This window comes from Schistocerca gregaria, chromosome 1 (assembly GCF_023897955.1).
Source record: "Schistocerca gregaria isolate iqSchGreg1 chromosome 1, iqSchGreg1.2, whole genome shotgun sequence".
In the NCBI taxonomy this organism is placed as follows: Eukaryota; Metazoa; Arthropoda; class Insecta; order Orthoptera; family Acrididae; genus Schistocerca; species Schistocerca gregaria.
The window spans coordinates 1,191,123,242-1,191,148,125 of record NC_064920.1 but is presented as its reverse complement, the minus strand read 5'-3'; the positions used below and the strand labels follow the sequence as shown (position 1 = coordinate 1,191,148,125).

Here is a 24,884-nt window from a genome sequence, read left to right as displayed (position 1 = left end):
TGAGCAATGTCTGAAACCAGCTGTTTGTCAATTTGCGCTATCTTGACTGGACATTGGAAGAAAATAACACGTCATCGAGAAATAAACTACGAAGAGATCTTATGCTAATGATGGCTGTAACTCTTCGAGTTTCAGCTGCATGTATAGGAGAGGTTTCTTAATACACATCCACTTTCCGCACAATTTCTTTGTGAAGTGTGAGTATTGTGTTTTAAGTCTAACTGCTTGCTGTTGGTCATTATAGAGAATGTAAGCAAAATGAGGATAGAGTTTGTTAGTGATAACAGGCAAAGAGAAAAGTAGGAGGCTAAACTTTTTTTTACAAGCACACAGTCTACTGTCGTCAAATCGCTCTAACAAACATGAGTAGATTAATGTCCTTATCTGATATTGAGACATACCCTCGTCCCACGACGCAGCCCAGGGAGGCTGAGGTTTAATGAATGACACTAGTGGATGATCTTGCAATCAGGAAATACACACCACTACTTCTTCATTGGTTACTGGTGATGAAAACTATGTTAACACTCAGATTGAGATAATATTTATATATACAGCAATATAACATATGACTATCGAAATGATTTAAAGAGATCATGGTGAAAGTTGTGTTATTCTGATCAGGCCATATTTTGGCACTTCAGAATCACAGCAGAAACTGTCCGTGACTTGCATTGCATAAGCGAAATTGTGTGTGGTGCACAGAATTGTGTGAATTATTTGTGATAATTATTTGGTGGTCAGCCTAATATTATCTGCAGTTTTACAGATCGGTTTTTCTCTTTTCATTTGTAAAATTAATTTTTGTGTTAAACCTTTCCACGAAAGATCATAGTAGGTGTACTGGCATCCCAATGACTATTTTGTTTGCGTACCATGTTATAAAACCATACTGCAAAACAGGCACAACAGCGTTTGCATGGACAGTCCCAATGAGCATTATTGTGCATACAAGGATGTAAAGAGACTGATGCATGTGCTTGAACCCTATAGAAAATCGAGTTAAGAGCGGGTGGCTGTACGTAGGCATTGTTCAGTCAAGTATAACTCCCCCTCGCTCTCTCCTTTCCTCCCCTCACTGCGCCATTACAATGGTTACCCCACCCCCCACCACTAGTGAATGGTGTGTTAGCTTTGTATTGAAAAATAGGAGTTGAAGGAAATGAAGAATTTGAAACTTCGTGCCTTAGAAAATTGTTACAAGACAAAAGAACAAACAAAATATCAGAAAGAGCACTGGCAAGTTTGTTGAAGTTTTCCAACAAAAAATTTCGGACTTAGATCTGCACCATTTACCTCAGAACTCTCCAGTTGCTTTCAAGGCGAGTAGACGTCAGTAACTGATTCACCTTGACCTGCCTGCAAGATTCAATTAGCATTCATGAAACTCCTTGCATTTTTGTAGAGGTTCTCCCATTATTGGTGGCGTACATTTTATCTGTATTGGTTTTTCTCTATTTCTGACATATTCTGCTTTTCGTGAAACATCTACTTTTTGTATAATAAACTTAAAATATGTAGCATTATAGGTAGGCCTATACTAGTCGCTAGAAGCACGCCACCTATCTTGTCTATTTGTAATGATATATAGGTGCCAATACCGTCCGTCTGTAGCAGTTTTAAATCGTGACGTTTACACTAGTTTTTGCTGAAAAGGAGAGCCGATTTGGCGGAAATTCAACGGCGCTAGCCCTCCGTAGCTGCCACGCCGCCAGGCTAAATATAATTAGGCTTCGGTGGAAAGAAGCAATTTAGAATTGCGTACACTGCAGAAATACTGACACAAATTTTCCCAACTTGTAATATTATCACTATGTGCACCTGACTAATGATATCACTAACAGAAAAATCAGACGCAATATACGTCCGAAAAAAGTAAGGAGAAAATACTTTTTGTTTTAAGCACTGGGCTAAAAGAAATACTTGTTTTGTAAATAAAACCGCTTATTCTTGTTGCAACTGTAGTTTATTTTTCCCAGACGCGTTTCGCTTTTTTTTGTTTTAAGGCATCTTCAGTGGGATCTAGAACGATACAGTTTTGTTTTGATATCTATTATTCTTAGCTTATAAAATTGTTCACGTAGCGTTTTTAAAGTAAATAACTAATTATCTACAAATTGTAGGCAGATGTGTTTGCTCTCATCTGGGCTAGAGGTAGCACAACCACTTCATTTCCGAAACATAAGCATAGTTCTATATTACGAATTTTTTCTTTCGCACTGTTCACCACTCTTATTTTTATGGTGCATGGTTACTCTTTTGCCATTAGTTATGGATATTTTTTCGAAACTGTGCTTTTAAGGGTGTAAATATTCTGAGTTCATTATGTGTTTCCCCTTGTTTGGTTTGTTTACCTGCATGTTGACAAACAGGACAAAACACGAACTCACATTTTTTACGTCTTTAAAAGCACAGTTCTTGAACAAATAACAATAACTAGTGGCAAAGGAGTAACAATGAACCATAAAAATAAGTGTAAACATGGTGAACAGTGTGAAAGAAAAAATTCGTAATATAAAAATATGCAAATGTTTCCGAAATGAATTCGTAGTGCCGGCTGGAGTGGCCGTGCGGTTCCAGGAGCTGCAGTCTGGAACCGAGCAACCACTACTGTCGCAAGTTCGAATTCTGCCTCGGGCATGGATGTGTGTGATGTCCTTAGGTTAGTTAGGTTTAAGTAGTACTAAGTTCTAGGCGACTGATGACCTCCGAAGTTAAGTCGCATTGTGCTCAGAGCCATTTCAACCATTTTTTGAATTCGTAGTGCGACCTCCCGACCAGATGCGAGGAAATGCAGATGCCAGTGAGCTGTAAGTAATTACTTATTGACTTAAAGAAACAGGAGGTGAACGGTTTGATAACCTAAAAGCAACACATGTCACAACAAAACTGTATAGTTCAAGATCCCACTGAAGATACCTTAGAGAAAAAAAAGGCGAAACACGTTTGGCAGGAACAAGTTACAGTTGCAGCAAGAAATGAAGTTTTTATTTACAAAACAAATATTTCTATGCATGCTGCCGAGGGAGACCACACAAACAAACTTGTTAAAACAAATACGTTTGCACAGTATATCTACTTCATTGTGGAGACTAATTAAATATAAGTTGTAGTTTAATATGTTTGTTAAGGCTTTCGTGGCCACTTGTCGACAAACTGGCTGTCTGCTTGTGTCTCGAGTTCTTTGGCCGAAGTTGTTCGATGATTTTTTCTGACGTGTCGCCAGTACGAATGGCTGGCACCGTCAAAGCTTCACCCTCCGTTGGTGGAGAGTGAAGCTTTGATAGTGTCAGCCACTAGTGATGGCGGAATGACAGAAAAATCGTTAAACAAATATCTAACGAAGAATCGTAGCCACAAGCCAACAAACAGTTTGTTGAAACTTCCTGGCAAACTAAAACTGTGTGCCAGACCGAGACTCGAACTCGGGACCTTTGCTTTTCGCGGGCAAGTGCTCTACCAGCTGAGCTACCCAAGCACGATTCACGCCCCGTTCTCAGAGCTTTACTTCTGCCAGTACCTCGTCTCCTGGTAGAGCACTTGCCCGGGAAAGGCAAAGGTCCCCAGTTCGAGTCTCTGTCTGGCACACCGTTTTAGTCTGCCAGGAAGTTTCATATCAGCGCACTGTAACATCCACGAGATAAATTTTAGCTACAGTGCGACGAGAGGAAATTATGCCTGTAACAGTTATAAACATTATCTATTCGACATATGGAAAAATAGTGAAAACGATGATAAATATTAATTATTTATATAATATTCTATCATGTAATTGGACATATCGATGTGTATCATACAAAGACAATGATAATTGTAAATTCCTTTTATGATCTGCGTTTATTTTCCTTTGTTTTTACCTTTTGTTGGTTGGCTTTTGTAGGTTGCGGACGCACCAAACTGAGGTCTGTTAAGAAACTGTATTATTTGTTAATTATTACTTGAGAATTGAGTTCATTAGTATTATAAATGTGAGTGAATAATTATTTCTAGCTTTAATTACTCACTCAATAAGCATTATCTGGGTTAATTATTTTTGTCCGCTGCAAGGAGCGCAGCCATTGATGATAGCGATTTGTATCGCGTTTTTGTCTGTGTTTTCCTTAGAAAAAAATCAAATGTTTGCTTGATGAAGTCTAAATACGGCACAATACGAAAGTAAAGTTTAATAAGCAGACTCTGCAGACATAAATGCCGAAGGTAATACAAATGTGTAAAAGTAAATATGCACCGATGTTCCCGAACTCATTTTAATGAAAATAATTCGAATCAGATTAGTTCTTTAGAAACAGTGCTCTTAGCACGATCCTTATAACAAAGTTTTGTAGCTGATGTATGGAGCCGAAATTAATTAAGCACGAGTTGCGAAGAATATTGTTTCAGGTAACATACGTCAGTGTTGTGCGCGGCTGATATTCGGTGGTTTTAATGATCATTTTGCTGAAGATAACTGCTTCCATCATAATCAATAGTTGTATAGAATCTGTTGTATGAACTGTGATTTAGTGACACTTACACAACTTACAGACAACAGTTTAACACGACGTTAACTTGGAGTTCTTTAGTAACTGGACCAAATCTTTAGCCGGGAGAAAAATTATTTAGTAATTACGCAATGTAATAAAATAAGATTATCATTTTCATTTACAAATTAGTTAAATACCAAACCACTGAATAACACAGCGAACGCCACAGCATACTACACTGCAGAGTGAACATTTCATTATGTAGACAGTTTGTTTATTACGCTTGTTGTAATGCAGTCGCTAACCGTAATTTTCAGTTAAATTTTCAATACTAGATCTGAAGATTGGCTATTAGCGGAAGGAGTAACCATAATAAAGTGCAAGTGTGATAAATAACTAAGAATAACTGTAGTAAAAACAGCACCATGATCGCCGGCCCTCAGTTTGAGATGATGTCCTTCTTTGGAGGAATCATTTAGTATCTGCAAATAACGCCCCTGCGGCTTGTGAGATGAAGAGTAAGGCCGGTATTACACTATCAAATTTCTTTGTCATTGATTTGATCAATGATGTGATCAAATATTCCATCAAATATATTTGACAAAGATCTTTGACGTAGCGCTAGAAGGGGTATTACACTGTCATCAAATTTTTCGTCAATGTTCAAGATGGCTGACGACACCAACTTGTTATTTACCGCAGCTGTTGCACGTACCGCAATTGCATTGTGTGCACATGCGGAAGTGGGGGAAAAAAGGAACCATACATACGAGGTTGACAGTTTTAAATTCTTGTGATTACAACTTGATAATAAATTCAGTTGGGAGGAGAGCACCACAGATCTGCAAAAACGCCTTAACAAATCTGTATTTGCAATTCGAGTGTTAGCAGACATAGGCGACGTAAAAATGAAAAGCCTTGCATACTTTGCCTACTTTCATTCCATAATGTCATATGGTATAATATTGTGGGGTAAATCTTCAAGTCAAACAAAAGTTTTCAGAGTCCAAAAGCGTGTAATACGTATTATTTGTGGAGTACATTCGCGGACGTCCTGCAGAAACCTCTTCAAAGAACTCTCAGTATATTTACTCCTTAATGAAATTTGTCCTAAATAATATATCTCTTTTTGCAACAAACAAGTCAGTTCATTCATAGAATACCAGGTCAAAAATGATCTGCACAAAGACTTAAAACCACTTACTTTAGTTCAAAAAGTGGTTCACTACTCAGGAACACCCATCTTTAATAATTTGACAGCAAACATAAAAAATTTAGCTACAAATAAAGATTGGTTTAAAAGGAGCCTGAAATACTTACTAGTGACCAACTCCTACTCCAGTGACGAAATTTATAATAGAAACAAATGATGTGTATATTCATGTTATTAGTATTGTTATTTCAGCTTAAACAAAATTGACATGTTCCACATCCACAAGGATCTCCTCAACACGGATCTATGGAATGAAAAACTAATCTAATCTGGGCGAAGCTGTGATTTTTACGACAACACGATAAAAGCATTCAACGAAACTTGTTACGTGAGCTTATAGTGGAAGACGTCAAGTCGTACATCAATTACTTAAGAATGGACGAGCATACATTTCTGTATGTGCTCAGTGAAGTGTATCCTCTATCGCAAAGCACAATATTCACTTAAGAACTGCTAAATCTTCAGAAGACAGGCTCACTGTAACACTCCGATTCCTTGCTACAGGAGAGGGTTATGTTATGTTAGGTTAGGTTAGATTAGGTCAGGTCAGGTCAGGTCTCCAATCTTCTTAATCTGTTTTTGTATTCAGGGTGCCTCACGTTGTAAAGCACCTCATCAGCTTCATACATCTCTATCAATTTTGTAGCTGTCGGCACAGACCAACTGTATTTACCGGCAATGTTCATAAAAGCACTGCAGACGACAGAACGCTGCAGCGATGCTAGGCTCCATTTGGTAACATGTCACATTGCAGTGAACAGAAGACAAGCGACTTCATTGATCAAATCTATAGCGAGGTCCTAGATTTGATCAAATATTGGACGACATTTGACAAAGTTCCTATTAACCATCAAATATCTTTGTCAAAGAAATTTGGTTGTGTAATACCGACCTAAGCGGTGAGTGCGACACAGCTGGAGACGGCACAGTCGCGGGACTGACCTCCGAGCCTCAGCTCCGCCGACGCCTGGGCGCTGTCTGCCTCGCCGTGGGCGACGCACTGGTAGACGCCGCGATGCGCGCGCGTCGCAGCGGCCACGTGCAGAACCAGCGGCGACAAAAGGCGCGCGCGGCCGGCGGCGAGGGGTTCCGCGTTGTGCAGCCACTCCACGCTGCTCACGGGCGAGCCGGACACCGAACAGTTGAACGTCGCCGACTCGCCAGAGTTCACCACCTGCCGGCACAGATAAACAGAGTGGCGCAACCAGGTATGCATTAAACAACACATAGGCGTTACGGAGGTGCTTCGCGAACTCAAATGGGAATCCCTGGAGGGAAAGCGACGTTCTTTTCGAGGAACAATACTGCGAAAATTTAGAGAAACGGCATTTAAAGCTGACTGCTGCTGGCAAACCCAACTCTTACAACGAACCCCTTGTGTGCTACGTCGCAAAAGGCCAAAGATGTTTACGGCATTCGACGCCTCATACTTTGTCTCCCGTGCAACCACAATGTTGGTTGCTAATGGAAATGGCTCCTGAGGGCGGTATTAGAGGTATCCAATGGTGAGCACAGCGTCAGCGTACTTGAACTGCTGAGTTGATGAGTAACTAACAACTGTGCTACATCACTAGTGGTTCTGAAACGAAGCATAACAATGCCAGCGATAACAAAAGGAAACACTATATCTGCAGCAACAGGTACCGAAGTTGGCATTTCGTGAGAAAGGAACCCAAGGAATTTCGCAGAGCGGTAGATGAAATACACTACTGGCGATTAAAATTACTACACCAAGAAGAAATGCACATGATAAACGGGAATTCATTGGACAAATATATTATGCTAGAACTGACATGTGATTACATTTTCACGCAATTTGGGTGCATAGATCCTGAGATACCTCTACCCAGAACAACCGCTTCTGGCCGTAATAACGGGCTTGATACGCATAGGCATCGAGTCAAACAGAGCGTGGATGGTGTGTACATGTACAGCTGCCCATGCACCTCAACACGATACCACAGTTCATCAAGAGTAGTGACTGGCCTATTGTGACGACCCAGTTGCTCGGCCACCATTGACCAGACGTTTTCAATTGGTGAGAGATCTAGAGAATGTGCTGGCCAGGGCAAGAGTCGACCTGCAACATGCGGTCATGCATTATCCTGCTGAAATGTAGGGTTTCGCAGGGATCGAATGAAGGATAGAGCCACTGGTGCTAACACATCTGAAATGCAACGTCCACTGTCCAATGTGCCGTCAATCAGAACAAGAGATGACAGAGACGTGTAACCAACGACACGCCATACCATCACGCCGAAAGGTACGCCAGTATGGTGATGACGAATAGTCGCTTCCAACGTGCGTTCACCGCGATGTCACCAAAGACGGATGCGACCATCATGATGCTGTAAACAGAACCTGGATTCATCCGAAAAAAATGACGTTTTGCCATTCGTGCACCCAGGTTCGTCCTTGAGTACACCATCGCAGGCGTTCCTGTCTGTGATGCAGCATCAAGGGTAATCGCAGCCATGGTCTCCGAGCTGATAGTCCATGCTGCTGCAAACGTCGTTGTCTTACAAACGTCCCCATCTGTTGTCTCAGTGATCGAGAGGTGACTGCACGATTAGTTACAGGCATGCGGATAAGATGCCTGTCATCTCGACTGCTAGTGATACGAGAGCGTTGGGATCCAGCACGGCTTTCCGTATTACCCTCCTGAACCCATCGATTCCATATCCTCCTAACAGCCACTGCATCTCGATCAACGCTAGCAGAAATGCCGCGATACGATAAAACGCAATCGCGATAGGCTACAATCCAACCTTTATCAAAGTCGGAAACGTGATGGTACACATTTCTTCTGCTTACACAAGACATCACAATGAAGTTTCACCAGGCAACACCGGTCAACTGCTGTTTGTGTATGAGAAATCGGTTGGAAACTCTCCTCATGTCAGCATGCTGTAGATGTCGCCACCGGCGCCAACCTTGTGTGAATGGTCTGAAAAGCTAATCATTTGCATATAACAGCATCTTCTTCCTGTCGGTTAATTTTCGCGTCTGTAGCTCGTGATCTTCGTGGAGTAGCAATTTTAATGGCCAGTAGTGTATTAGCGGTTCTGCAAAATCAGTTAGTGGAATGTGTGGGGTTCGACTGTGCGAACAATATACAAGAGGAGTACAATGATGACGATACGTGCGTAATAAGTGAAAGTGATACTGCAACAGGTGTCGAACCACGTAGTTCACCATCCCTTTTCGACAGGAGCCATAAATCACGTCTGCAGTGAAACGTAGAACACGACAGTCATTGTACAAGGAGCGGACACTAAACATAATTACTTACACGGAAGCTCATCAGCAGCATAGTATAGAAAAAAATTATGAACGGATTTCAAATAAGTCTGCAGCAGTGATACCTTGTAGTGCCTAAGAAAAACTACTGATATTCAATGGGGGACGAGGCGCAATTGTTGCAAAAAGTGGTGTTTGCGCGTTTCAAGGATGTTCGCTGCAATTGACATGGTATGCATGACAGTGACCTGGTACATTATGCACATCAAATGGTGTGCGACATAGATTAAAGTGATTTCAAGGGAAACAGTGGACGTTTGAATAACTGCAAACAGTGCTACAGAATTGGAGGTGTAAGATAACGAAACTTCAAACAAAGCTTCAACTTGACAATGCACAGCTAACTGCTGATTGGGCCCGAAAATCTGTAGATGAGATAAACAAACTTATCCCATAGTTCAGTAATGAATTTCTACATCTACATCCATACTCTGCAAGCCACCTGACGGTGTGTGGGAGGCTACCTTCTGTACCTCTATCGGTTCTCCCTTCTATTCCAGTCTCGTATTGTTCGTGGAAAAAATAGTTGTCGGCATGCCTCTGTGTGGGCTCTAATCTCTCTGATTTTATCCTCATTGTCTCTTCGCGAGATATACGTAGGAGGGAGCAATATACTGCTTCACTCCTCGGTGAAGGTATGTTCTCGAAACTTCAACAAAAGCCCGCACCGAGTTACTGAGCATCTCTCCTGCAGAGTCTACCATTGGAGTTTATCATCTCCGTAACTCTTTCGCGATTACTAAATGATCCTGTAACGAAGCGCGCTGCTCTCCGTTGGATCTTCTCTATCTCTTCTATCAACCCTATCTGGTACGGATCCCACACCGGTGAGCAGTATTCAAGCAGTGGGCGTACTGTAACCTACTTCCTTTGTTTTCGGATTGCATTTCCTTAGGATTCTTCCAATGAATCTCAGTCTGGCATCTGCTTTACCGACGATCAACTTTATACGACCATTCCATTTTAAATCACTCCTAATGCCTAGTTGAAGGTAATTTATGGAATTAACTGCTTCCAGTTGCTAACGTGCTATATTGTAGCTAAATGATAAAGGATCTTTCTTTCTATGTCGTCGTAGCACATTACATTTGTCTACATTGAGATTCAATTGCCATTCCGTGCACCATGCGTCTATTCATTGCAGATCCTCCTGCATTTCAGTACAATTTTCCATTGTTACAACCTCTCCATGTACTACAGCATCATCCGCAGAAAGCCACAGTGAACTTCCGATGTTATGTATATTCTGAATAGCAACAGTCCTACGCCACTCGCCTGCGGCAGACCTGAAATCACTCTTACTTCGGAAGACTTCTCTCCATTGAGAATGACATGCTGCGTTCTGTTATCTAGGAACTCTTCAATCCAATCACACAATTAGTCTGACAGTCCATATGCTCTTACTTTGTTCATTAAAAGATTGTGGGGAACTGTATCGAACGCCTTGCGGAAGTCAAGAAACACGGGATCTACCTGGGAACCCGTATCTAAGGCCCTTCGAGTCTCGTGGATGAATAGCGCGAGCTGGGTTTCACACAATCGCCTTTTTCGAAACCTATGCTGATTCCTACAGAGTAGATTTCTAGTCTCCAGAAAAGTAATTATACTCGCACATTATACGTGTTCCAAAATGCTACGATTTCTTTTTAACTCCGACGAATCGGGATTTCAAGAGGAAGTGCATACGAAAGGGACCTTGGAAAATAAAGCTACCAAGAGAATTGTATCAAGATCAATTAACATCAATGCCAAGACGCATTCGTGTACAATTATGTCGACAGTTAAGCTGGATATAAATTGGCTGAAAGTTATTTATTTCATTGCGAGATGTCGGAGGTGCTCAGCGACATACGAAATTATTTGTTATTCTGGCACTCAGCCATTGTTGATACCAATGTCATTGTAATTGCCATTGTCGATTATTGGTTATGGGTTATGATGATTCTGAAGTTTTTAAATTGACTTAATCTATGAAATTCCTTCTCGTAAGTTATTTAGTAGTTAACAGTGTAAGTAGGCTGTTTAGGTTTTTATATTGGTAACGCCACGTAGCACTCTGTATGAAAATCACTGACTGTGCTGTGTGCAGTCTGTGACTGGTTTGCATTGTTAGAATTCGGTATTTTACTGTTGGGCAGTTGACCGTTAACAGTGCACAGCGTTGCGCAGTTGGAGGTGAGCCGCCAGCAGTGGTGGATATGGGGAGAGAGATGGCGGGGTTTTGAGACCGGATGATCTGGACGTGTGTCAATCAGAGACAGTAAATTTGTAAGACTGGGTGTCACGAAATGATATATATATATATATATATATATATATATATATATATATATATAATGACTTTTGAACACTATTAAGGTAAATACATTGTTTGTTCTCTGTCAAAATTTTTAATTTGCTAACTATGCCTATCAGTAGTTAGTGACTTCAGTTGTTAGAATTTTTTATTTAGTTGGCAGTATTGGCGCTCGCTGTATTGCAGTAGTTTGAGTGACGAAGACTTTTGTGAGGCCAGTGAGTCATGAAAGGTATAGGTTACTGTTAGTCAGGGCCATTCTTTTGTAGGGATTATTAAAAGTTAGATTGCGTTGCGCTAAAAATATTGTAATTCTGTCAGACAGAGAGAAGGACTTGAAAGAACAGTTCAGTCGGATGGATGGTACGTTGCGTCGGCCGGGGTGGCCGAGCGGTTCTAGGCGCTACAGTCTGGAACCGCGCGACCTCTACGGTCGCAGGTTCGAATCCTTCCTCGGGCATGGATGTGTGTCATGTCCTTAGGTTAGTTAGGTTTAAGTGGTTCTAAGTTCTAGGGGAATGATGACCTCAGAAGTTAAGTCCCATAGTGCTAGGGCCATTTTGTACGTTGCAACAGGTTACAAGCTGAGCATCACCAAAAGTAGGGTAATAGAAAATAGTCGAAATAAATCATGTGGTGCTTAAAAAATCAGATTAGGAAAAGAGACACTGAAAGGAATAGATGACTTTTACTATTTAGACATTGTCTAGGTCTAGAAGACACTAAATTTTGAAATGTGGTGCAATAGAAGAGTGCCAAAAATTAGATGGGTAGATCTAGTAACTAATGAGGAGATATCGATTCGAACTGCGGGGAAAGAAACTTATAGTACAATTTTACTGAAATAAGTGACAGGTTAATGGGGTATATCCTGAGACACGAAGGAATTATGAATTTGGTAGTGGGAGGAAGTGTGACGGTAAAAATTGTGGAGGGAAAATAAGAGATGAATAGGGTAAGCAGGTTCAAACGGGTGTTGCTTGCGGTAGTTATTTGGAGAGGAAGAGGCTTGTACAGAACAGAGTAGCGTGGAGAGCTGCATCAAACCCACATTCGGACAGAATACCGTAACAGCAAAACATGAGAAACATGCACAAGAGACACAGATTTCCACTGTGAGACCACTTCATGTTGTGTACTGTGTGACCCTACACCCAGCAACTGGATTGTTACTGCTTCTCCAGAGTGGCAGATAAACTTGTGGATCAAGGACATACTCCCACTTTTGCAAGCAGTCTTCATTATTCGCTGGGGGATCGAACACCAAGCAGTTGCATGCTATGTCCTCTCCAGAAATACACACATAAAAGGCACGTGAGTAATCAGGAGACATCCAACAATGGTATCTATTCCACAATATATAGTCACTTCACATCGCCCTAAAAGGCATGCAATATTGAGCCGTTGATCATTGCAAATGGGTCAGATGGCTCTGAGCACTATGAGACTAAACATCTCTGGTCATCAATCACCTAGAACTTAGGACTACTTAAACCTAACGAACCTAAGGACATCACACACATTCATGCCCGAGGCAGGATTCGAACCTGCGACCGTAGCGGTCACGCGGTTCCAGACTGAAGCGCCTAGAACCGCACGGCCACAACGACCGGCTGAACATTGCCATGTCTAAGTGTAACACCAACCATACACCAATGGAGAGCTCTGAACTGTGCAGCCAGTGTATATAGCCCACAAGGGAATGCAGGTCTCAGCAGTAAAACATCTCTGCACCGTCAGCGTTCACCATCTGTCGTGACAGATAAACTAACTGTGCCACCACACAACAAAGGAGAGACTCTGAATTGTACCGTCATCTCTGAGCAGCTGAAAGTTAATACGCCTTCAGAGTTCACCACAAGTTGTGGCACAATTAAGTGTATATCATTAGCCAGAGAAAGAAGCGGAGACCACAACGTGCAGCCGGATTTTCTCTTCCTGCGGACTGGGCGTTTGTGTTGTCCTCACTATTTCATCCTCGTTCGTGACGGTAGCTTGACTGGACTGTGTAAAAAATTGGACTGTGAACATTTTGGGACTTCGTACGGGTAGTTGAGCGCCCCACAAACCAAACATCATAATCACAATGTGCAGCCATTCCGTATTCCCCACGTAGAGTTAAGAGCTTTGATCTATGAAAGGCTATGTTGCAGAGTTAGTGTTTTTTACCTGTAAATCCTAATCGTTCGTAGTCACGTTGTAACGTTTTTACTTTGGTCTAGTTCCTGACTGGAGTGATACTGAGTTACCAGGACTTTCGTTGTGCCTTGTACGAGAAAACAGTCACTGACAGAACTAATTTTCACTTCGGGTATGACGTGTGAACGGAAGAGTGACCGCTAAATATTGGGGAAATTTCGAGTGTCTGTGTGTCATACAGCTTTAATTTGTAAGGAAGCTTTTGCCTTGAAGCACACATAGCTATGGAGTATAAAATTGCGTTCTGATTCTAGACACAGGATTTATTTCCCATGTCAAACCGGGTTTTATCCTCATCTGCTTCACAACTACTTGCAAGCAAAAAAACGATTCAGTGGCCAGAAGCCTTATTTTACAGACATACACGATAACAGAAGGAGACGTGGACAGTCAATTTCATGGGTGACTCTCATGAACGTCAGCCCATGAAGGAATAAACTCAGATGTCATAACTGCCCTGTGCACACCGGAGAACTTTCGGTAAATTAAAATAAAAAGTATGATGGCACTCTATTAGAAACAAGCTATATTCATAGTCAATTTAGTTACGCGCCTTTTTTGCTTATATTGACTCAACTAAATGAAGTTCTTGTTTGAACGGAAGCATAACGAAATGTCAGACTGAAATGAAGGCTAATTACTGCATCACAAACGTTTTGTGCAGAAAAAGTAATTCGTATTTGAATACATAATTACTACGTTGCCTGAGAGGGCGGGTCGCTTACCACACGGTTAGAGCGACGCTTATGGCTAGGTTAGCGACAGCGACACACAATTTTTATAGACTAAAATGTTATTATACTTTTCCGTCTCGTGACCTCGACATGAATGGGACGTTAAACCCTAGTCACCCTTTTTCGGTTATTATAATTTTCTTGTTCCTCTCGATGAGATGAAACTGAAAACTAAAGCGCACGTTGCTACGACCACTATTAGATAAAAAAGAATACTTTTTTGTGAACAAACCGCCGCGTTTATTGTACCCTGCATGCGTTTTATTATTATGTTTTTGTAAATTTGGAAAGCTGAGGTGCCAGAGATCCCCTAATAAAAGCAACTAAAACTGCTTTACATACAGATTCATGTGAGTTCCTGATCTATACTCCACGCTCGCTGTGATCAGTAATTTGAATCAAAGTTGTACATAGGTAGAACTGGGTGTCACGAGTGCATGGGGTGCTTTCCACGTTTGCGCTTAACTTTTACATAAGACAGCCACAAAATATGACGTCGACGCCTTGATTCCATGGACGCTGAGAAAGTTTCTTTGGGATTCTTTTCTCACCACTCAAAAAAAAAATGCTGAATCAATAGTGACACGACTGTAGAATGTGTGAGCACAGATTGCGTCTTTCACAACTGGAAAAAAAACCAAAATCGCTAGGAGCCATAAATAAGCTATATGAGAAACCACTTCCGTGTTGTTGTCCTATCCTGATACGCAGTTTTTGTCTGCCAAGAAGGTTCAACTCGAAGTCCCTACGCTGCAGAGTGAAAACTCTTAATGGAATCCGTTCCCTAGACTGTGCCCGAACGATTTCTCCCTTATTTCTTTCCGCCAGTACTAATCCCAGCGGAAAAGAGCCACCGTGGTACAACAACCGAGTTAGAAAATTGCTGCGGAAGCAAAGGGAACTCCACAGCAAACATAAACAAACAGAAATTACGCGAAGCGAAATGTAGTGTGAGGAGGGCTATGCGAGAGGCGTTCAATGAATTCGAAAGTAAAGTTCTATGGACTGACTTGGCAGAAAATCGTAAGAAATTTTGGCATTATGTCAAAGCGGTAGGTGGATCAAAACAAAATGTCCAGACACTGTGTGACCAAAATGATACTGAAACGGAGGATGACAGACTAAAGGCCGAAGTACTAAATGTCTTTTCCCAAAACTGTTTCACAGAGGAAGACTGCACTGTAGTTCCTTCTCTAGTTTGTCGCACAGATAATAAAATGGTGGATATCGAAATATACGACAGAGGGATAGAGAAATAATTAAAATCGCTCATAAGAGGAAAGGCCGCTGGACCTCATGGGTCTTGCCCCCCTGTAGGTCTCTAGAAGAGCGTAGCGTTCCAAAGGATTGGAAAAGGGCACAGGTCATCACCGTTTTCAAAAGGAACGTTGAACAGATGTGCAGAACTAGAGACCTATCTCTCTAAGGCCGATCAGTTGTAGAATTTTGCAACACATATTATGTTCGAGTATAATGACTTTTCTGGAGACCAGAAATCTACTCTGTAGGAATCAACATGGCTTTCGAAAAAGACGATCGTGTGAAACCCAGCTCGCGCTATTCGTCCACAAGACTCAGAGAGCCATAGACACGGGTTCCCAGGTAGATGCGGTGTTTTTTGACTTTCACAAGGTGTTCGATACAGTTAACCACAGTCCTTTAATCAACAAAATAAGAGACTATCAGACAAATTGTGTGATTGGATTGAAGAGTTCCTAGATAACAAAACGCAGCATGTCATTCTCAATGGAGAGAAGTCTTCCGAAGTAAGAGTGATTTCAGGTGTGCCGCAGGGGAGTGTCGTAGGACCGTTGCTATTCAGAATATACATAAATGACCTTGTGGATAACATCGGAAGTTCACTGTGGCTTTTTGCTGATGATGCTGTAGTACATGGAGAGGTTGTAACAATGGAAAATAGTACTGAAATGCAGGAGGATCTGCAATTAATTGACGCATGGTGCAGGGAATGGCAATTGAATCTCAATGTAGACAAGTGTAATGTGCTGCGAATACATAGAAAGAAAGATCCTTTATCATTTAGCTACAATATAGCAGGTCAGCAACTGGAAGCAGTTAATTCCATAAATTACCTTGAACTAGGCATTAGGAGTGATTTAAAATGGAATGATCGTATAAAGTTGATCGTCGGTAAAGCAGATGCCAGACTGAGATTCATTGGAAGAATCCTAAGGAAATGCAATCTGAAAACAAAGGAAGTAGGTTACAGTACGCTTGTTCGCCCACTGCTTGAATACTGCTCACCGGTGTGGGATCCGTACCAGATAGGGTTGATAGAAGAGATAGAGAAGATCCAACGGAGAGCAGCGCGCTTCGTTACAGGATCATTTAGTAATCGCGAAAGAGTTACGGAGATGATAAACTCCAGTGGTAGACTCTGCAGGAGAGATGTTCAGTAGCTCGGTACGGGCTTTTGTTGAAGTTTCGAGAACATACCTTCACCGAGGAGTGAAGCAGTATATTGCTCCCTCCTACGTATATCTCGCGAAGAGACAATGAGGATAAAATCAGAGAGATTAGAGCCCACACAGAGGCATGCCGACAACCATTCTTTCCACGAACAATACGAGACTGGAATAGAAGGGGGAACCGATAGAGGTACTCAAGGTACCCTGCGCCTCACACCGTCAGGTGTCTTGCGGATATGGATGTAAACGTAGATATGCAGGAGAAATTCTGTGAAGCTTGGGAATGAAGAGATACGGAAGTAAAGTTGTGAGGTCGCCTCATGAGTGACAGGACGCAATCGGTAGAGCGTTTGCTCGTTAAAAACAAAGCTTCGGGATTCAAGTCGTCGTACGGCACACAGCTTTAAACTCCCAGGAAGTTTCTCTTCGAGGTTAATATCAAGTCGAAACTTTCTGTGTCACTTTTGCTCGATGAGCTGGTGCTTTGACTTGGTGAAAGAGCACACTTCAGCCTTTTCTGACCTTATTCGTCGCACTGTTGTAAAAAACTTGTACTTTAAAACATCTCTGTAGCTCGCATCTGATATTGTAGTGCCATTTCGGCTACAATTAATTAGGAATACGGCAACGACGTCTCAAAACATAGTCATCACGAATTTTACAGCACTGGCTCTTACTCGAAATATGTTGAGGGCGGTTAGTTCGAGAACTTCCAATGAGATAACTGGAGCTTCCTTTAAGGACTGAGAAAAAAGGAGAAAAATGTAGGTTCCATGTACCATTTACTGTTTACCGTAATAACTGTTGATAAGAACGCCCCCTTGAGCTCCCATCACGTGGCCGGGTCGTCTAGCGTAATGCCACGTCCGCACCCTCAAGGTCACCCTCCAGCTTCCGTGGCGCTCACCTGCAGAACAGTTTCCATACTGTTACGTCAACATGCAGGGTAGTGTGCGCAGATCACACGTATTTCCAACTGTGGAGGAAATATCTTCCACAGTCAATCGTCGATGTTCCAAAGCAAATCGTGCAATCATGTTTTGGCAATGCCTACAGGGGATAGGATTAGAGGTATTTAATGATGAGCACAGCATGGGTGTAGTTTAACTGCTTAGTCGACGAGTAACCCACAACTGTGCCAGTGGTTCTGAAACAAAACAGAGCAATGGCAACGATAACCAAAGCAAACATTGCATTAGACCTACAGCAACAAGTGCCGAATTTGACATTTCGTCAGAAAGGAACCCAAGGAATTTCGCAGAGTGGCAGATGAAATATTAGCGGTTCTGCAAAATGTCAGTGGAATGTGTGGTGCACGACTGTGCGGAAAATGTTCATGGGGAGTACAATGAGGACGATACGTGCGTAATAAGTGAAAGTGATACTGCAACAGGTGTCGATCCACGTAGTTGACCATCCCTTTTGGACAGGGAGCTACAAATCACGTCTGCAGTGAAACGTAGAACATGACAGTCATTATAGAGGGAGCGAGCACTAAACATAATTACTTACACGGAAGCTCATCAACAGCATAGTATAAAAAATTATGAACAGATTTCGAATAAGTCTGCAGCACTAATACCTTGTAAGGCGTATGAAAAACTACCGAAATTCAGTGGGTGGTACGAGGCAACGATTGTTTTGGTTCATCGTCACACGACTGTGTGACCTCTTTTGAACTGTCACACTCACGAATTTCAGTGTCACACCGAGTAAGTTTAGAAAACGAACGACTACTCGATGTTCTTGTTACGAAAACGACTATAAAAATAATTCTCTCTCTCTCTCCGCAGTCACTGTGTGCTGCACAACACTGCCATCTGTGTCACACATACGCAAGTACTGCCTGTGTGTTTTAAGCAAAAGTGCATATTTTTAGCTACTTCTAGTTCTGAGAAAGAGAATCAGAAAACTTAGAAACTGAACGCACCTTGTGTCTGTGATGGTTGGAATGAGGCAGATCAGCAATCATTTCATTAACATGCTGGAGGGAGAGTAAGAAGAGTAAATGACTTAGTACCGATGGTTGTGGACACAAAATATCTACTGTGTCCAGAGTAAGCGACTGCAAGTCTTGCTTCCCGCGAAGCAGACCGGTACAGCGGGCCCCGGACCGAGTAGGGGTCATCCTGGCCGGCCGTCCCGGACACACAGACGCTTCCCAGAGACCACCAGGAGGCGTCCACGGCGCCGCAAGGGGTCGCTACAGCCGCGGACCTCTTTCCTTCCACTCGACACGTGACTGCAAATAGAGCCAGCCATATCCATGCGCCAAGCAGTATTTAGGCTGGCGAAGGAGCCTGAAGAGGTCCCCCTCCTCCGGGACCTTCCCCCCCCCGCCCCCGTCCATCTGCCTTTTGTTCTGGAGTGTCATCTTTGTGCCGCCATTTTCGTGCAGTGTTTTACAGTGAGTGTTTTAGAGTGAGTGTTCCGTGCTGTGTTTTTTGGGAAGTGTTGCGAACGGCCATCATACTGTCGCTGGGTATGCTTTTTATCTCTTGCGAACAGAAAGTGTGTGTGTACTATGTTACTTGTCTGATTGCTGTGTCATTTATTAACATTGCCATCCCCTTTTGCTTTCTGTTTTAACTTTCCGTCATTTACCACTTTAAGTCACCGTTTTATCGCCTGATTTTCTTGTTTCTTTTCTTCTTCCGTTTTTTTTTAAAGTCTGTAGGCTGTAGAGCAGCGTACTAAGCTACAGCCAGCCCGCCCCCTTCGGGGGGAATTGAAAATCAGTAAAGGAAAAATAAACCTGAAGAGGTCCTTTTGTATTCCCGTCCTCTGCCTTCCCCACTCCCTGTTGCCTCTGCCCAGCACCCCCCACCCCTCTTATGGTCCTCATCCTCCATCGGCTCCTTTCCCGCCTCCCCTTCCCCCTTCGCTTTTCCTCTCCCCCCCCCCCCCCCCACCTTTTTTAATTTTCCCATCATCTGTCCAGTTTCTCCCCGCCTGCTCTCGGCTGCGGTATGTCACATTTGCCAACTTTTTAGTGCAGTGTTCCAGTGACTGTTCGGTGTTGTTCGTCTTTCTCGTGTTGCGAACCGAAACCATGCTCTCGCTAGGTGTGAATTTTATGTCTTTTGCGAACAGAAACGAGACTGTCGCCGTGTTTTTTTTAATTGTCTGTCTATTCTTTTACCTGTCTGCTTCGTATGTATTTTATTAGCATCATCATCCCTCTGTTCTTTGTTTTAAGTTACACGATTATTTTTTTTGCCATGTTACTCTTTAAGTCTCCGGTTTTGTCGCCTGTTTTTATTATTTATTCTCTTCATCTTTTTAACAAAGTCTGTAGGCTGAAGAGCGGCATACTAAGCTGCTGCCAGCCCGCCCCCTTCGGGGGGAATTGAAATTCAATAAAGAAAAGAAAAGAAACAAAGACCTGAAGAGGCACCGAGGTTCACACCGAGCGAGCCCACTGGTGTCATCGTAGCCGCCGCGTCATCGTCCACCGCCGCCGGTGTACCGGAGCCATCCTCGCAGGGTCTCTACTCGTCCTCGGACTCAGGTGACGCCGGCCGCGGTAGTCTAGCGGTTCTAGGCGCCCAGTCCGGAACAGCACGACTGCTACGGTCGCAGGTTCGAATCCTGCCTCGGGCATGGATGTGTGTGGTGTCCTTAGGTTAGTTAGGTTTAAGTAGTTCTAAGTTCTAGGGGACTGATGACCTCAGATGTTAAGTCCCATAGTGCTCAGAGCCATTTGAACCATTTGAACTCAGGCGACGGCAACGTGCACCCCGCGCCGCTCTTCACGAGAAGCCCGCGGCTTGGTTTGGTGAAGTTGTATGGTTGCTACAGACAGTTTATGTTTGGAAGACTCTCTGATTTAGTCATTGGTAGACTTGGAGGATCAGTCCTACCTCACGAATACTGTTTTTAAATTTTGAACAAAGACTTTAGTTTAAATAAAAACGCTATAACTCACACTGTGCATTTTCCTATCCGCGGACGGCGGATGTATTAATATCAATACACTGAAATCACCCATATCACAACAGAGAGATGATAAAAATACTTTCCTAGGGATAAGTGTATGTAGGAAGAAGAGGTCATGGTGGGCCTTACCAGCAGGTGCGGCGTGACGTGTACGGTGAGCGGCGCGGTGACCTGCAGCGAGGCGTGCACCCGCTGCTCCCCGAAGGCGTTGTGCACTCGGCACTCCCACCTGCCCGCGTCCTCGGGCCGCGCCCCCAGGATGTGCAGAGCCTCCTGCGACGCCCACACGCGCCCGGAAGAAGCCACCGGCGTCCCGGACTCGTACCACCACCTGCAACAAGTACCGGGGAAGCTGTAATCGCCAGTTGCGAAGGACACGATGGAGACGACGCTGCATCCGAGAGTGGACGCAACGAAAGTCAGACGGACTTGCAGGAACTGTTTCACGCAGATCACTGTGGGTGACTCACACATTGTCAGCTTATAGGGTAAGCGTAAGGTAACAGTCAAAGCGTAATTGCGTGTGAGCGTAGCGTATTGATCGTACTCGGCCAGCTGCAAGCGAGCGAGAGTGTTATGAACTGCAAAGCAAAACATAGCCGACTGGCGTTGCTAAGCGGAGCCAGCTGGGCACGGTATAGCAACAGATAACGCTGCATTATGCTAGGGAAAGGACGGAAACCTTCCTCACTTGCCACCATGGAAGTGTTTAGAGTACCTGCCTAGAGCCCCAAACGAACATAATCTGGAGCATATAAATACTTAGCCATTCATGTACCAAATCATTCTCGCCTTATTATCATAGCCTACACCACAAGCCTGTGACATCCGGTGCAACATCCCGGAATGCAGTGCAGGGTCTGCTATTTGATCACGAGACAGGGGAATGTGTAACACCATAGCTCTAATGCTCTACTGATTTATTTTGCCTTTTTGTTTTATTTAATGTTACATCGTTGAGTTTCTGTAAGTGTTGTTGGATTGAATCGATACCATGAGAGTGGTTATTTTTTCCTGTGTAAAAAAATTTGATGTCATGGTTTGTTTCTATGCAGTGGAGCGTATCTATCATTAAAATTCTTTGTCTCATTTGGTGGGAACAAAACTTAATGTATATAATTGTAATTTAGTTTAAATAATTTTTTTTAGAAATGCTAATATGGACAAATATTCTGTTTTAATTAATATGTTTGGCTTTTGTTATGTAATTGCTGATCCTTACTTACGGTTCTTAGTTATTTTGTATATAAAAGGTGTTGTGGTTCCCCTCGGGAAAGGAAGCATGTAGTGCGCGCAAATTGTGGTTGGCCTAGATAGAAAAGGTGAAATTGAGAGCTACTACACTGTCAACTGCCTATATAAAAGTTGTATATTGTGCTATTGCCGAGAGAGGCCTTCCGTGCCGCTTTCCAATGCCTCGGATGGATGGATGAGGGGGTGGAACTATTCTGGAATTGATATCTATCATCGCCACCAAGAAATGACACAGTACAGAAATTCTATCCGCAAATCCACCTATCAACTTGCAATTGTCACCACATTGCGCAATCACTGGAAAGGAACCAAGGAATAGCAGAAATGTATGGTGAAGGATCAGCATTGGATGTTTTAGTGTGCGCAAATATAAAGTAACGTATACTCGAACTCTTACACCTAAACTGATTTTTTTTATCTCTAGTCTAGGGTCCTTCCCATGTCAAATATGCTTACCGAGTGTCCATATTGTGAAAATAGGAAAGCCAGTGTTTTACTAATTACTGCCTCTTGAACAAAGTAAAAAGAAAGTTAAAGGTAATGTGGCAAGAGAGTGAGCTAAAGAACATGACGTTTGCTCAAAATAATTTTTCTATTAAAACTCCTTATTAATATGTTGTTGCCAACTTCAAAATTAAAAAGTTTTTAAATTCGATGCTTATAAAGTTTTCCTTTAAAAAGTTCTTAAAACCGACGCTTTTAAAGTTTTCCTTAGTAAATGATCACATTGCTGCCTGTTGTAAATCACAAAGGTGAGTCAGTATCTCACAAATATGTCAATTTTGTGTCTCACTGTAGTAAAAGTTGAAAACTGCAGTTGTGGAAAGTTACATACTTATCCTTGCTAATCACTTGTTTCTCTTGTGTATTGAAACTGCATATTAATAGTGTAACAGGATCCACAGGGTATCCTTTATGTTCATGATAAATAACAATTAATACACAGACCACTATTTATGGAAACAGTAACTTCTTTTATTTAAAATTCAGTGAGAAATTGTTTGTTAGTGAAATACATTTAACTTTCATTCTAAATAGAAATAGGGATTTAGTTGAGAGAGACGTAACCGATGACTAGTTCATAATTTTGCATTGAACTACATTTACAATTTTTTGTCAGATAGGAAAATGTTTGAAAAGTAATGTTAAACCTATGTCCAATTTACGATTCTACAGTGAATATTAATATTGACGCTATTGAGACCATTCAGTTTGAATAAGTCCTCAAGGTAATAGTGTGTTTCGTTACCTGTTCTTGTTGTGGTCTTCAGTCCTGAGATTGGTTTGATGCAGCTCTCCATGCTACTCTATCCTGTGCAAGCTGCTTTATCTCCCCGTACTTACTGCAGCCTACATCCTTCTGAATTTGCTTAGTGTATTCATATCTTGGTCTCTCTCTACGATTTTTACCCTCCACGCTGTCCTCCAATACTAAATTGGTGATCCCTCGACGTCTCAGAACATGTCCTACCAATCGATCCCTTCTTCTACTCAAGTTGTGCCAGAAGCTCCTCTTCTCCCCAATTCTATTCAATTCCTCTTCATTAGTGATGTGACCTACCCATCTAATCTTCAGAATACTTATGTAGCACCACATTTCGAAAGCTTCTATTCTCTTCTTGCAAAAACTATTTATCGTCCATGTTTCACTTCCGTACATGAGTACACTCCATACAAAAACTTTCAGAAACGACTTCCTAACACTTAAATCTATACTCGATGTTAACAAATTTCTCTTCTTCAGAAACGCGTTCCTCGCCATTGCCAGTCTACATTTCATATCCTCTCTACTTCGACCATCATCAGTTATTCGGCTTCGAAAATAGCAAAACTCCTTTAACACTTTAGGTGTCTCATTTCCTAATCATATTCCCTCAGCATCACCAGAGTTACCTCGACTACATTCCATTATCCTCGTTCTGCTTTTGTTGATGTTCATCTTATATCCTCCTTTCAAGACAATGTCCATTCCGTTCAACTGCTCTTCCAAGTCCTTTGCTGTCTGTGACAGAATTACAATGTCATCGGCGAACCTTAAAGTTTTCATTTATTCTCCATGGATTTTAATACCTACACCGAATTTTTCTTTTGTTTCCGTTACTGCTTGCTCAATATACAGATTGAATAACATCGGGGAGAGGCTACAAACCTGTCTCACGCCCTTCCCAACCACTGCTTTCCTTTCATGCCCCTCGACTCTTATAACTGTCATCTGGGTTCTGTACAAATTGTAAATAGCCTTTCGCTCCCTGTATTTTACCCCTGCCACCTTTAGAATTTGAAAGAGAGTATTCCAGTCAACATTGTCAAAAGCTTTCTCTATGGCTACAAATGCCGTGGCTTATTTAACTGTTAGTTCGGTAATTTTCACATCTGTCAACGCCTGCTTTTTTTGGGATTGGAATCATTACGTTCTTCCTGAAGTCTGAGGGTATTTCGCCTGTCTCTTACATTTTGCTCACCAGATGGTAGAGGTTTGTCAGGACTGGCTCTCTCAAGGCTGTTAGTAGTTCCAATGGAATGTTGTCTACTCCTGGGGCCTTGTTTCGAGTCAGCTCTTTCAGTGCTTTGTCAAATTCCTCACGCAGTATCATATCTCCCACTTCATCTTCATCTACATCCTCTTCCATTTCCATAATATTGCCCTCAAGCACATTGCCCTTGTATAGACACTCTATATACTCCTTCCACCATTCTGCTTTCCCTTCTTTGCTTAGAACGCACCTTAAAATATAAACTAAAGAATTTCCTCATGTCACGCTCCTTCTACTCTGTCGGGGAGCTCATGGATAACAATTAGGAAAGTTATTGTGTTATAATATTGAGTGTGCCAATATATACTGTGAAGCTTGTCGTCGGAAACGGATTTAATTTTTTACTAACTTTTCTGATCTTAATTTCATGTGCTGACTCGTTCAATAACGATAGAAGTTTTCTTCTCAGTTTGGAAGAAGTGTAAAATAAAATGAAAGAAAAGGTTGTAGATGGATACCTAGGCTTCACTACAGCGAGCAGGTGGACGTGGATACACAGGGTGTTCGGGAATTCCCGTTACAA

At 42.3% G+C, this 24,884-nt stretch overlaps 1 protein-coding gene across 1 annotated transcript in view; it reads right to left on the bottom strand.

Moving 5' to 3' along the window:
- The window catches only part of LOC126284517 (Down syndrome cell adhesion molecule-like protein Dscam2), a 698,452-nt gene that overhangs the window by 175,943 nt on the left and 497,625 nt on the right, over positions 1 to 24,884 (bottom strand). Inside the window, exons 8-9 of the mRNA XM_049983513.1 lie at positions 20,703 to 20,904; positions 6,619 to 6,850 (exon numbers count right to left, since the gene is read on the bottom strand). Coding sequence (XP_049839470.1) covers positions 6,619 to 6,850; positions 20,703 to 20,904 — 434 coding nt within the window. The remainder of the gene's footprint in view (positions 1 to 6,618; positions 6,851 to 20,702; positions 20,905 to 24,884) is intronic.